The 15,313-nt window shown below is 35.0% G+C and overlaps 1 protein-coding gene across 1 annotated transcript; it reads left to right on the top strand.

Annotated features, from left to right (window-relative positions):
- The first annotated feature begins 777 nt into the window (after window positions 1-777).
- On the top strand, window positions 778-14,865 carry LOC103494631 (ADP-ribosylation factor GTPase-activating protein AGD3). The gene is made up of 19 exons (XM_008455918.3): window positions 778-1,602; window positions 3,855-3,931; window positions 4,536-4,636; window positions 4,953-5,023; window positions 5,544-5,606; window positions 6,282-6,326; window positions 7,761-7,826; window positions 7,929-7,976; window positions 8,074-8,169; window positions 8,249-8,290; window positions 9,917-10,132; window positions 10,276-10,407; window positions 10,512-10,736; window positions 10,852-10,938; window positions 11,032-11,370; window positions 12,477-12,622; window positions 12,731-12,824; window positions 13,699-14,180; window positions 14,277-14,865. Exons 1-19 carry the CDS (start codon window positions 1,558-1,560, stop codon window positions 14,389-14,391), a joined length of 2,490 nt encoding a protein of 829 aa, XP_008454140.1. The 5' UTR covers window positions 778-1,557; the 3' UTR covers window positions 14,392-14,865.
- The last annotated feature ends 448 nt before the right edge of the window (window positions 14,866-15,313 follow it).

Genomic DNA, 15,313 nt, shown 5'->3' with positions numbered 1-15,313 from the left:
ATGAAAACAAATAACAAATGAAGACCTAACATCCTCGAGCCATAGGAATAAATTTATAGAAATAAAAAGAACAAAAGGAATACAATCAACCTGAGCAACGATGTTTTAGTCTCGAAAAATAAAATGAAATGAAATAGAAGAAAAGGAAGAAGATAAATGCCAAATTTCCACGATGATCCTTCCAATCTCATGATTTGAAATCCATAAAACGATTAATTGCCAACTTGATATAATTGTCCAAATTTAAAGACTAAACATATAACAATAGAAAATAAATTAAAAAACAGTAATTGCAATAAGAAAAACGATAATAACCAAGTGTACAAAAACATTTTTTTTTAAAAAAACAAGTATAACAAATTTTGTTGATAACATGACCTGTAGTTGACGATAGATTTCTATTAGCGATATAGTCCATCCACAAGAGTTGAATCTTTGTAACGAACTTAATTAATATATTTACTAATATTTTATTTTATTTTTAATTCTAATAAACTAAATTATAGACTAAAATAATTAAAAATTTCTTTTTTAGGTACATCATGAAGGTAGAATGAAATATATTTTGAAAGTTTAAATAAAAAAAGGATTTTTTTTGAGGGTTTAAAACCAAAATATAATAATCTCAAAAGTTCATTTAAAAAAAAAGAAAGAAATAGAAAAAAACTCAAAAGTTTAGGGAAGAAAAATGAAAATGAGAAAAATGAAAAAGAAAGGGGAGAGAGAGAGAAAGAAAAGAAAGAAAAAAAAAAGGAGGGGGCAAAGACAGAGGAAAAAAGCTCTGTTTTTTCCCTTTAATCAATGACTGTGCCCTGTCTCTCCTCGTCTCTCACACACATTGTTTTTTCTTTCGACATTTTCAGGTTTAATGTTACCAAAGAAACGGATTAGATTAGAGATTTTCAAAATCTCTTTACCAAAATTCCATTCCCAATACAAAATTACACCATAACCCACATCCATTAATGTTTATTTTCTAATCTCCCTCTTTCTCTTTTTCATTTCTTCTTTTCTTCTTCTTCTTCTTCTTCTTCTTCATTCCCCCTTTTCCCTTTTTCTTCTTCTTGCCACTCATTCTCTCCTTCTAGGGTTTTGAAAACCAAATCATACCCAATCCCCACCAATTTCAGCTAATTACATCATTAATTTTTCCTTCTTAATTCTTCTCTCTTTTGGGTTCTGTAAAAAAAAATCCCTTCTCTCTGATCACCTCCTTCTCTGTACCCTTTGGGGTTAATAATTTTTCCCTTTTGATTTCTGGGTTTTCATTCTTTTTCCCTTTCTCTTATGCTGGGTTGTTGTTGTTGTTAGGTTTCTTTTACCGGGGTTGTTGATAGGGGGCGGTTCCTGTTGTTGTTTCTTGCTTTTCTTTTTGTGGGTTGTTCTTGTTGTTGATCATGGACTAGAATGTGGAAGATCTGATTCTGTTTCTCACGATTTTTGGGGGATCCATGTCTTGGTTTGCTCCCCTTTACCTTGATCGAGTTTTAATGGCGCCTTGTTATTGACATTTGTTCTTCCCTTCCTTGGCTGCAAGTATATTAGTTTTTTCTCAAAATGCATTTCGCGAAGCTTGATGACTCTCCTATGTTCCGCAAGCAGGTTAGCTCTCTCTTTCTCTCTCTCCATTTCACTTTATAATTAATGTGTGTGTGTTTGTGTGTTTTTTTTTAATTCATCTTCTCTATTGAGCTCAATTTTGATGGGTATTAATTATTATTGGGTTTCTGAGACATACAAGGAAACTAGCTTAAGAATTTTTAAGGGCATTTTTTTATTTCGACGAACCCTTCTGAGAATCCTGGAAACCGTCCTTTTCTTTTAATGAACACTTTCCATATTTGTTTCAAATAGTCAATTTCATTCTCTCGGAAAATTCCTTTAATGAGAGGATATGCCAATAACTATCACCATTCAGTAGATTACTAGCTAGTTTGGTCATTGTTTAAACGGGTAGATATTGTCTCAATGAGCCTATTTCAGATTATCTCATATTCCCAATTTTGAAATTTACTTGCTCAGGAAAATTGGGTTGGTAACTGTGTTAGCATGGGGATTTACTAGTCCTTTATAGCAGTTTTAGTAGGAGTTTTGACAAATCGTGTTTGAGACTGCAAGGATAATAGACAATTATTCTCGTGCTTGAGTGCATTCCCCATAATACATGAATGTGTTTTGTTTTTACATTTAAATTTTTTTGTTATGTATTCATCAGCAGAAAAGAAACTATGGTCCTTGATAAGTGTATAGGCTCTGATTTGTGCATTCGCTATGCTAATTAGGATTTTGAAGTTTCTGTATGTTTGTGTGGGTGTGCGTGTCTTCTGGAGGTCTCCCAATGAGTATGTAGCGAACACTCATATAGGGGAAAAAAAAGGAAAACAGTTATTTTGGCAGGCTCATAAACGATTGAATGATGTCTTGGTATTTTTTAATTGTGAATTAATCCTATATAACTTGACTACTACTACTATTCTTTAATGAATAACCAAATTTCCCAACGAGAAAAAAACAGACATAATAAAAATAAACCACAGAAGAGAGCCTAACTACAAAAGGAGCTCCAATTAAATAAAATAAAACCTAGAGTATAATTACAAAAAGGCATTGTCATCAAAGGCCACAAAGAAACGTGAATTCATCCATGGACTAAACGTTGTTAGATAATGTCTTACACTCTCTGAAGATTCTATTATCTCTGACGCTCAAAAGATCCTATAAAATTGCTCAAACTCTTGCTTGCCACACAACTCATTCTCATAGCAAGGCGAATGGAGATAAGCTCCTAGATTGTCTCCCTACACTCCTAAGAGCTGGCAAAGCAAAAGCCGGATGTCTCCAAGAAACAACTCCAAACAAAATCGACAGAATCACTTCTTTAGAGGATATGATCCACGTCTTTTGTTGCCCTCCACAAAGAATAAAAGAAAGCATGCCAGCCAAAATTGACCCTTGCTCAAGATCCTATTCAAGGTTTTAACCCTTTGTCTTTCTGTGCATAATCTGCCTTACGAAAAACTTAGCCTTCTTGGAAATCTTCACCCTGTAGACTGAGGAAAAGACAAATCACCTAACTAGGAGGAATTCACCAAAGTCTGGAAGAAAAAATTTCGGGGAAAGCTTTTGGACTAAGAACCGGGACTCTGATGACAAGCATCCTCTTGTGAAACAAAGACATCTGTTTCACTAACTTGAGTTGTATATAGGAGTTCAACCAAAACAGTTATTTTAAGGAACGCCAATTGGATAATTTAAACCTTGCCTTCTTAACAACACACTCTCCATTTCCTGTCTTGTCAATAAAAATTATTTATCCTATCTGCTGAAAAGAAATTATGTTCTTTTTCTGACATGAATCCCATAGATGCTTCTCGTCCACTAATTATGCCTGGAACAAAATTGTGCCTATAGAAAGGTATTTGTGAGGCTCACGATGATCAGAAGGTAAATCTTTGAAAATATTATCATAAGTTAGAATTCCCCATGGGAAAGGAAACGGAAAGTAAAAAATGGAACAATGATGTATGCTAAATGAATGCAAGAGTTCACTGAAGCCTGCAAAAAAAAAAAAAAAAAAAAAAAAAAAAAAAAAAAAAAAAAAAGAAAAAGAAAAAAGAAAAGAAAAGAAAGAGAAGAAGAAGGAGGAGAAAAGAAGAAAAGAAAGAAATATGGCTATTGTAAATTCTGTCATTGGCTCTGAATGCAGTTAAATACATCTTAAGATTAATTTATGTGAAATGTGCATCTTGCTAAGTTTTTCTTACAGTAAGTCTAAAGATGGGCATATACTCTTGTGGCACCCATGAATGAAAAGTAGGTGTTATTTCTGCTGTTAATGTCATTTTGTGATACAGATACAATGCTTGGAGGAAAGTGCTGAATTATTGAGGGAGCGGAGTTTGAAGTTTTATAAAGGATGTCGAAAATACACGTATGTTTATTTTGGCATTTTTGATTCTTTAGTTTGTTTATTGTTTAAAAAAATATGTAGAGTTTCTATATCAACCCAGTTGGGCTTCTACTTGACATCGGAGTCTTCTTTAGAGGACTTATTCAAGTTGGAAATTCCAATTAGTGTTTAAGTTCTCTAATTTGCTTCTTTCATTTTTTCTCAACAAAAGTTGTTCTTATATATATATATATATATAAAAGGCTCTCTAATTTGCTATTCTCCATTATAAACTTCTTTTATGATGTATATAATCCTGATCTGTATTGTTACATGGGAGATGATAGCATTTCATGTTTTCCTATGATAAGGAAATTGAAATAGAATGTTATTTTATGGTTATTCATGTTTTATGTGCAGATGTCTTGGGTTTACGATGTGGTTGTACACCAATGACATTAATTTTCTTCATTTACTCTCACACATGTAAAACTTATAAAAGTTCATTTATTAACAATAGCTACTCACACAAGGATTTTCTCTACTATTCAATGTAGTCCTGGTTATACTTGGGTTTGGTCAACTTTTATTCTCAAGGCCAAGATTTTGCAATAATTTTCTAATTCTTTATTTTTCTATTTTGCAGTGAAGGACTTGGTGAGGGATATGATGGTGATATTGCCTTCGCAAGTTCCTTGGAAACTTTTGGGGGCGGGCATAATGACCCAATCAGTGTTGCTTTTGGAGGTATGCTTGTTTATTTTAAAATTTATTTGGTAATGTTAGATGTGTGAGTTGTACACCAGCTTGAGACGTTAGACCACAAGAATTTTGTGTAACTCTTGCATTGATGGTTGTGATTGTTTTGTAGCATTTTCTTGTTTGCTTTGTTTGAGTGTAGTCATATCAACATCACTTTATTTGCAAATACTCTTGCTTTGTTTCCTTTATTTTTCACTTGATAATTGCATGTATGACATATATTATAAATTTTCTTCCTATTTGAAGTTGATCTATATCTGCTAGTTATGCTTGGTCAATTAACTTTTAGATGATATTTCAGGACCTGTCATGACCAAATTTACAATTGCTTTGAGGGAAATTGGGACATACAAGGAAGTTCTTCGTTCCCAGGTATATATATACATTACAAAATCAATGACTTTTCTTGAGAAAAAATGAAAGAATACAAGGGCATACAAAAAAAAAAAAAAAAATAGAAGTCCACGAAAGCGCCCTCTAAAGAAAGGGTTTCCAATTCCAACTAAGTAAAATGTTATCTGGGGAATAATTACAGAAAAGCTTTGAAACTGAAGCCCATAGTGAGACAGATACCTCACTAGGAATAGCCTGTCTCATATATAAATTTCTTCTAGTCTTCCACTATATTTTCTTTAATCACTGTCTACAATTGAAGTTTTTACCCTTCTTTCCTGCAATTATAGTTTTGCCTTGTAAAAGTGGGATGAAATTTATATTTTGCTTTGAGTGGTGATCAGTTTCTTTGACTAACTCCTTCCTGCGTAATATTCTTCTCTGAATTCAAGTTCTGTAGGTAGAGGACTCTAAAAGAGTTTTTAGACGTTGAATATTATCTTAGAACTTTAGAACACATTTTCTATTTTCATTTTTCTTTTTGTTTTCTATTCGTTAGGTGGAGCATATGCTTAACGACAGATTACTGCAGTTTGTCAACATTGATTTGCTTGAAGTCAAGGTACTACAAATTACAAATTGCTTTTTAACATTCATTCTCGACGAGTGAATTGGCCAGTTAAACTTCCTTTTCCTTTGGTTGGGTGGTCCAAGGGACAAGCTTCTTGAAACACAACTATGTCATTACCATGGGTTCAACTATCTAAGATACTATATCCTATGAATTTATGAGACTAAATGTTACCTGGTTGACTAAATCCACGTAATTTGGTACAAAAACTCATGGTTTAACGAAACCACATTTGATTTTTGCATGCAATCACTATGTTTGTACGATTTTATTTGAATCAGGAACTGTGGAAAAGTTGGGAGAATCTTGATCTTCTCTTTTTCCATTGTTCCTATGACCAAACCTTATGGGGAATGGTTTCTCTTTTAAGATTTCATTTTAGCTTGGCAGCTTCAGAATCTCTCCCTGTTTACCATCCTTTAAAGAGAAAAGAAAGAGTTCTTGGGACTTTATCATTTTGTCAATGGAACTGTATCTTTAAAAAAAGAAAAAAAAAGGTTTCCTTTGGTTTGGGATACTTCCAAGTTTCACTATGGATCTTTCTCTGAAAACTCTTTTTTATACTTTTTTGAAGTTCGTTTCCTACATAAGACTATAAGGAACAAAATATGCAGCTTGTCCGTTTGTTGTTGGGCACCTCTTTTAAGGTATCTATTGTTAGTGCAGGAAGCAAGGAAGCGTTTTGACAAGGCTAGTCTTCTCTATGACCAGGTGTGTGATTTTTGTAACATCTGTAGTTCTGTATGAAATACATATAGGTACACTCCCATGTGCGTGGAAAAAGATTTATGAGTACATCATCATAACCATTTTAAATACTAAATAGTTATTTAATTGTTTGTTATTAAATTTTGTTTACTTTAAATATTGTGAGGTTCTAGAGGCCAGTGTCTTAGCTTGATCTAACAAAGGTTTCCTTGGATCTATCCAGCTTATTTGTAAGCCTAAAGGACAGCTTCTGAAGCATGTAATAATTAAGTGCATTCTTTTATTTTATTAATGAAAAATTGGACTTTCATTGAAAAAAAAAATGAAAGGATACATGAACATACAAAAAGGAGAAGCCCAGAAAAAGGCAGGTCACTGAAAAAGGCTCGAATAGAGTAAAATGGGATCTAGCAAATTATTACAAATAGATCTGGGAACTGAAGCCCAAAGCGAAATAGATAATCTAACAAGGGATCAAATATCGAAAAAAACTCTCCCAACCCCTCTCTATTATTTCTCTCCCACTACCTAATAGCACAAACTCCAACCTACTAGAAAACAACCCTTTCTCTGAAATGGTGGATGGAGTAGAAGTTCCCCTATCATCTCCTACAACTTGGAGAGTTGGCGAGGCTAAAGCTAAACACGTTGAAGAAGCCACACCAAACAGCCTGAGCGAATTCACAACTTTGTAGGATATGGTTGAGGTTCTCAACTGTTGCAAACTAGGCGGACAGACGAAAAAAGGCCTCTCATCAAGATTCAATCATGGTGTTAACTTGTCTATGCAAAACCTACCACACAAACAACTTGACCTTGGAAAATTTTCACCTTCCTCATGGAAGAAAAGCATAGGCTCACTGGCTGCAAACGGATTGGACAAGCAATGGAAGAAGAAACTGCAAGAAAAACCTTTGGAAGGCAGGCCAAGGACTCTAAAAGTGAACATCCACCTATCAAGCAAGGAAAAAAGAGCAAAGACAACCGTCGATTTCCTATTGGTCAACAAACATTGGAAACCCAAAATAGGAGAAGGCGGGCCACTAGTCAGGACAGGAAAGGAAAGATGCAAATGAATGATTTCTAGATGAAGATAAATGGAATATACATGAAAACAAACAGCATAGGGGTCTGTCCCAACCTCTTATCCCCCCTAAAACAAGCATCTTCCCATCCCCCACTTTTGTTTATAAATGAAATGGGAAAGCAAAGGATACTCGGGCGAGATAATAAAGTGAACTTTGAAGTGTGGCTAGGTTGGCGAGACCTGAAATTCAAGAGAGGTTGTAAAGTGACTTTTGTAGTCTGCAAGTGACCGAAACAACTTCACTCTAGTAGTTTCAGTTCGTTTGAAGTTATTTTAGTAAGTTCTAATGTTGAAGTATCGATGTCGTCTTTGATTTTTTTCGTTAACTTTAGAAAAATATGACATTGCAGGCTCGTGAGAAATTCCTGTCACTGAGAAAAGGGACTAAAAGTGACGTTGCTAGTCTTTTGGAAGAGGTATTAAGCTAACCCCAAGGTTTTAAATGTTCTCATCCCATTTTTTAAGCGTAGAATTTAGTGGTATTTATTTTGCTCACTAGGTCTAATTTGGTCTTCCAGGAACTTCATAATGCAAGATCTGCATTTGAGCAGGCGCGCTTTAGTCTAGTAATTTCTGCAATATACTTTGACTCCTGATATATGATTCAAATTATATTTCCTAATAATTCAACTCAAAATTTTATAATTTTATCCATCTTTGTAGGTGACTGCTCTTTCTAATGTTGAGGCCAAGAAAAGGTTTGAATTTTTAGAGGCGGTCAGTGGGACAATGGATGCACATCTTCGTTACTTCAAACAGGTCAGCTTTCAAATTAATTTTAGCACATTTGTTAACAGTATTGGTGTGTTCCTTCTCATCTTTTAACTTTACCCTGTAGGGATATGAATTGTTGCATCAAATGGAGCCTTATATTAATCAGGTTAGCTTCTATATGTTTTGGGCTAAACGTTTAATGAGTGTCGATCATTATTATTTTCACATCTCCCAGTTTTAGAATAACAATTAATTTGCTGTTTCTTATAAAAAAATTAAAAAAGAACAAAAAAGAAAGGAGAAGGAAGAACAATTACTGAAAGGAAGATCAACGAGACGAGAGAGTTTTGTGCTGAATGTTCAATAAATTTAACTTCAAGCAAGGATATTTTGCTACATCATTGGAATAATTTTCAAATTTGGTTTGCTGGAAACCTGAGGTAATGTAAGGCTCTGCTGCTTAGGAGGATAAAGTTAGTAGTTTTAATTGGGACTGATGGACTGTTTTTCATGCGTTAATTTTATTTTTTGGACCAACCAGCACCAAGAAAAGAAAGAAAGGGCAGTATCCAAAATCTAATCAACAGAAAAAATGCTGTAATCTTTGTAGCTGCAAAGAAAACTTCCCGCATCCCCCCATTTTCTTTTCATTACTTGGAGAAAACAACAGAGAAAAATCCTATTGTTTTCTCCTTGAATTTAGTTTCTGATGGTACAACCATGGGGTAGAATTCCCACCACTGTTCAAGTTTGAAAATATGAATGAAGCTAGACTTCTTTGTTCCCAGGAGGGTTGGCACGCAAGAGATTTTGGCTAAGACCTGGTATAGCTAAACAGTCTTTAATTTGTTCATAAGGCTCTCTTGTTTAGTGGGGATGGAAATTAAGCTTTGGATAACCTGTCAATGACCTCTAATGTACGTGCTTAAGAAGGCTTCTACATTGAAAATTAATTGTCTCAAACCATCATGAGTTGACCTAGTGGTAAAAAGGAAAATATAGTCTCAGTAACCAACTAAGAGGTCATAGGTTCAATCCATGGTGGCCACCTATCTAGGATTAATTTCCTATGAGTTCCTTTGACATCCAAATGTTGGTACCTCAGTTGTGCATCAAAAGTTTTGGTGGCAGTTTTTCAGCAATTGAATTGGGAAATTTTTTACGAACCAGATGGTTTTTGGTTGGAATTGAGATAGTGCAGCTCTTTCGTTTCATCCTTTTGAGATGCATCTTCTTCAAGCTTCTAAAAAATTTCTTCTTTCATGGTTATGGTTTTTTTTGGCGCTCTTTTGTTTTCCCTTCCCTTCATTTCGTTTGGGTTGAATTTTTTTTCAGTTGCTGTTTTGATTGTTTTTCTGCCTTGTTTGGGTTTGTTAAGCTCTTGGACCTCGTTTTGTTTGTCCAATGTATTTGGTTTCAGGTTTCTTTGTCCCTTAGAAATTCAAGCTTTTTGTACTTTTACTTTGAGCATTAGTCTCATTTCATCATATTAATGAAGACGCTCGTTTCCTTTTTTAGAAAAATATTTTGGTAAGAATGGAATCCTTTCCGTTATTGGTGTTAAAATCCCTATAAATTTTATTTAAAAGAAACCATTGTAAAACATGCTTATCTATTGACCTGTGTTTTGACTTGATAAAAGATAGTTCCTTGTGAGGTAGTTTCTGGTTTCACACGCACTAAATTATCGGAAACCTGACTTGGTTTAATATGTCAATATTACATGCCTCTGTCAAACAGTATATTTATATAATACTGGTGTTAAAATAACTGATGTACTTTTATTTTGCAGGTGTTGACCTATGCCCAGCAATCGAGAGAAAGGTCCAACTATGAGCAGGCTGCTCTTAGTGAACGGATGCAAGAGTACAAGAGGCAGGTTGATCGGGAGAGTAGGTGGTCATCAAATGGTTCTAATGGTTCTCCTAATGGAGATGGTATTCAAGCCATTGGTAGAAGTTCACATAAAATGATAGAGGAAGTCATGCAATCTGCTGCAAAAGGAAAGGTCGGAAATATTTCATCTTTATGTTCATTTGCGTTATATCACTGATCTCCCCACAAACATTTATCTATCTTTTTTGGGTGACTAATTTTTCTTTCCATTTTGCCCGCATGGCTTTAATTTTTTTCTGTTCAACTATAATTTAGGTTCAAACCATTCGACAAGGTTATCTCTCAAAGCGTTCTTCAAACTTGAGAGGTGACTGGAAAAGAAGATTTTTTGTTCTTGATAGCCGGGGATTGCTGTATTATTATCGCAAGCAGTGTAGCAAATCATCTGTGAGTAATTTATTCATGTTACCTTGTCGTGAGCAGGAAGTTTTTTCCCTCCCTCTGTTAAATGATAGTGGCTGAATTTGCTTCATGTGTATGTGGGTTTGTAGGCGTCTCTATCACAACTAGGAGGTCAGAGGAATAGTTCAGAGCTTGGTTCTGGCCTTTTGAGCCGCTGGCTTTCTTCCCATTATCATGGTGGGGTGCATGATGAGAAATCTGTAGCTCATCATACAGTAAACCTGCTCACTTCAACAATCAAAGTTGATGCAGACCAGTCTGATCTTAGGTTCTGCTTTCGCATCATATCACCAACCAAAAGTTATACTTTGCAGGTTTGATTTAGGGGCTAGTTTGAGCTGTAAATTGACGCTTCACTTCCAGAATTGTTGTATGAAGATTCTATAATTTTAAGGTTCCCTATAAATCTATTTCTGCATGTTAGTGCAGGCAGAGAGTGCACTTGATCAAATGGATTGGATTGAAAAAATAACTGGAGTTATTGCTTCATTACTAAGCTCTCAGGCTCCAGAGAGGGTATTTACTCTGCCTTTCTTTTTGCTCGACTCTTGAACTCTTCAAATATTAATGTTCAAAGTTATTTGTGCAACTTTTTTATCTGCATATCAGTGTCTTGCGGGTAGTCCCATGGGAAGTGGTCATCACAGATCTACTAGTGAGAGTAGTTCTTTTGAAAGTTCTGACTTTGATCAGACTGCGGTTGAAGAATACACATCGGAAAGAAGCCTTAGTTCCTCTCATATGGACCGCCCTTCAAGAAATTTGCAACAGCAACGATCAGTGATGAAAATTGAGAAGCCAATAGATATACTTCGTAGAGTATGTGGGAATGATAAGTGCGCGGACTGTGGTGCTCCTGAACCTGACTGGGCATCCTTGAATCTTGGTGTTCTTGTTTGTATTGAATGTTCTGGTGTTCATCGTAATCTTGGTGTTCACATATCAAAGGTATCTTAAACTTGCTTTTCATGCACTTTATCCAGTAGTGGTGTATTCTATGTGCGATCTCCTACAATTAAGAAAGCATCATGCTATTATAAAGGGGCCGTGTATGCGTGCGACATATGTAATTATCTTGTTAATGATTGATTGAAAATGTGAAAATTAATTCCATGAAAATGATCTGAGTAGCATGGCAGCAGCATCCAAATGGCTGTTGGGTAATCCTCGACAAGCCTTGCGTGATAAAACTTTTGTGGAACTAACCATGTAGACAAAGAAATTCACTCAGTATTTGTGTTGTAGTTCTGTCGTGTTCCTAGTTCTATTTGAGTAGGTAGAAGAGAATGCTAAAAAACTTGTCAGTCCCATATGTGAAATAAAGGGTCCCTAGTGGAAAGTAACGTGGGAAGAACTCATATAAATAACTGTAGTGCTGATGTTGCCTAGGTGGTCTCTAGGAGCAATCCTCCAAGAACCAAGATTGTGAATCTTTTATTAGAATGAATAATGTGTTCCATACAAGAGGGAAATACACCTATTTATAGAGTTTTATTACGAGTGGGGATGGAAAGGAAATTAACTTAGAGTATTAATTAATTACCCAGTTAACCCCTATTCTTCTTATATCAGCTGTTTTATGTCAGCCCCTATTTTTTTTAATCTCATTGTGGTTTTCCTTTGTGAAATGGAGTTGATTATTGTTAACGCCTCCTTCTTTACCGTTAAAGGTCAATGTGTGCAGCCATAAGACAATTTTACATCACAATAACTCGATTACTAGCTTTCATATAGTTACCTTATAATAGGACCTTTGGTATTCATTTCACCACATCAATGATATGCTTTTGTTCCATATGAACAATATAGTTCTGTAACCTTTATGTGATATTGCATTTATTGTCCTGTTTACAGGAAGTATGTGAATGTATTCCTTGTTGCTTTTTAAAAGTGAAAAAAATTAACCTAGAAATTAATTTGGTTGGTACACAAGATTGCTAAAAGTAAAAAGCTTTGCACTTGGTCGTGTTCTTGGTTTTTGATAAAGATGTTTCTGTGGTTAGTAATTCTTATTGTTTCCTAAATGCTAAATGCTTACCTCTGCAACTGTGTAGGTGAGATCCCTTACATTGGATGTCAAAGTGTGGGAACCTTCAGTTATCAGTTTGTTTCAATCCCTTGGAAATACATTTGCGAACTCGGTTTGGGAGGAGATGCTGCAATCTAGAAGTGCCTTTCAGGTTGATCTTGTTACGGCAGGGTAAATGAACTTCACTATTCAGTCACAAGTTTTTCAAGACAATGTTCAATATCCAATTTCATTTTATTTGGTTTTGCTAACATTCACCTATTATTTTTTGTGGCGAAGCTTGTACAAGTCTGATAAACAGAATATGCATTTTATCAGCAAACCTAGTCATTCTGATCCAATATCAGTGAAGGAGAAGTTCATTCATGCAAAGGTATGATCACAAATCTTCTAGGTCATGAAATTTATACAAATGTTCATATTTTTTTTTCTTCCTCTTAGTAGATTATCAAAAGCTATTTGTACTGGAAACTCAACGAACTTGATAAAAGTACCTCTAAAATTGTAGTATAAGATTCTGTATAAAACCTTTAAATATGGACTTCCTAGTTGGATGTGGCCTTAAACTTGGAAAAAATGCCAATTTTCCATAAGCTAATCTCTAGAGTTTGACAAGTTTTTCAGAATGATCTGCACCTGTGTTTCCAAGAATGAGAAAATCAACATGAAACCTGATTGCTTTTTCCTTCTTTTGAAACGGAAACAAAAGTTTTCTTTTCATCTGGCAAGTTCATGAGCTGGCCATTACTTGTGGGACCTGTGCAATTAAACTGAGCAAGTAAAAGAGTAAACATCTATCTAACATACACATGATTAGCTCCTGGGATACCGAATGGTAGCAAAGTTCATAGCAGATTGACGTCGTAGATGTATGAATAACAGCGACAATCACAAAGGCCTCTAGTATTTCGGTCCTGAGTTAAGCCAAAGTTTTTCTCAGTCTTGGATTTTCGAGAGTGTATTTCAGGCAATTGTATCATTTTCTGTAAATACAGAATCCAAATCTCAATATCAGTACAACCATCTTTTTGTTCATCAACAATAATCCTTTTATTTACTAACTTCTTGATTTTGAAAATAAATGATGTTGCAATCCTGTCATTTATGATGTAAGTCGTAAGCGCTTTCTGCATTAACATTACTTTAGCAAATATGGTGTTTGAAATTAGCTAACAAGTACTCTATCGCTTTTATTGGTTTTGAAGTTAAATGAATTCATGGTTATCACTTCTCTTGAATGTTGGCAGTATGCAGAAAAGGCTTTCGTTCGGAAACCAAAGGAAAATCAATATCCACATTTAGTGGCGCAACAAATATGGGACGGTGTACGCTCAAATGACAAAAAAGCCGTTTATCGTCACATCATAAACTCGGAAGCCGATGTAAATGCTGTGTATAAGCAAGTGCCATGTGGCTCTTTAACTCTTGCTAAAGTAATGTTAATGCAGGAGCCAACTGGCCTTGAGCAACATAATTACAAAGCCAGTGATTTTGTTGAGAGATCAACAAGCTCTTCGATCTCAGAAGGTACAAGTGAAGGCCAAGCTATGGAGAGCCTAGATGGCTGCACACTCCTACATCTCGCTTGTGAAACTGGAGACATTGGTATGCTCGAGCTCCTTCTACAGTGTGGGGCAAATGTTAATGCCATCGACTCTCGACGTCAATCGGCACTCCATCATAGTATCACTAAAGGAAGAACTGCACTTGCCAAATTGCTTCTTTCCAGGTAAGATAGTGATAAATGTGAAGGGATCCTTCTTTAACTTCAGTTCTTTCCACCATGCGACCATTAACGGTTCTACGAAATGACTATACGTTACAGGGGAGCCGATCCACGAGCAGTGAACGAAGATGGTAAAACCCCTTTCGAGTTGGCAGTAGAATTAAAACTTAATGATGCGGAGATTCTTGCTATACTATCTGATGCAAATGGATGAGATTGTTGTGGAAATTCAAGAAAAAAAGGAAGAAATTTGAAGGCATCAAGATATAAGTTAAATGAAATTTGTAAGATAGAATGTATTTATGACTTTGGAGAGGTGGGTGTTTTTTCTGTTCTTTTTCTTTTTCTTTCTTTTTTTTGGAAAAAAAATCCGGTGGGAAGTAAAATGGCAAGAGTGTTTTTGAGAGAGGGGTTAAAGAGAGTGGTAGGTCAGCTTGCCTGCCCTCCTGGGCAATCTTTGCAAGTTAGTCCAACAGAGTTGTATTATTGTAAAATAGCCCCAGTTTGGCTTTGGAGTTTTTGCTGTGGCCTGATGAGTAGTCAGTCAAATAGCAGCTTCAACTTTGAAGCCAAGCCATAAAGGGCTAATCCCTTTTGTTTCTTTTCTTTGGTTTTATTCAGTTTGCTTCCATTTCATGGTGAAGCTTTTGATGATTATTATTAATCTTTAGGGCGTTGTGTATTTGTACATTGGTTTCTTATTATTCCCCCCCCCTATTATTTATTAGTGAAGCCTTAGCTGTTTGTTGTATCAATATCACTTCTTCTATCACTACTATGAAAATCAAATTTGGTGGCCACCCAATTAATAAAAATATTTATTATTGTTTTTTTAAGTAAATACTTAAACAACTCCTTGGTCCTATTGGGTAAGAAAAAGAATTAAAAAGGTAAAAAGGAGGATAAGATATATAAACGAACAAAAAGTAAAGAAAAAAACATATAAAATAAAAAAATAAAAAAGCAAAGTGAAAGATAAAAAGAGAGTATTATTATTATTATTATTATTATGTATAATTTTCAATAATAATTAGAAAAAAGAAAGAGCAATTATCGGAGGGAAAAAGGAAAAGAAAAAGAAAAAGGAAGTTTTAGTGATTATGGTCAGTAATCAATATTACTTAGCAAAAAGCAAA

This window comes from Cucumis melo, chromosome 7, assembly GCF_025177605.1.
Source record: "Cucumis melo cultivar AY chromosome 7, USDA_Cmelo_AY_1.0, whole genome shotgun sequence".
In the NCBI taxonomy this organism is placed as follows: Eukaryota; Viridiplantae; Streptophyta; class Magnoliopsida; order Cucurbitales; family Cucurbitaceae; genus Cucumis; species Cucumis melo.
Note: the sequence above shows the minus strand (reverse complement) of the source record. Positions and strands in the feature narration are given on the sequence as shown.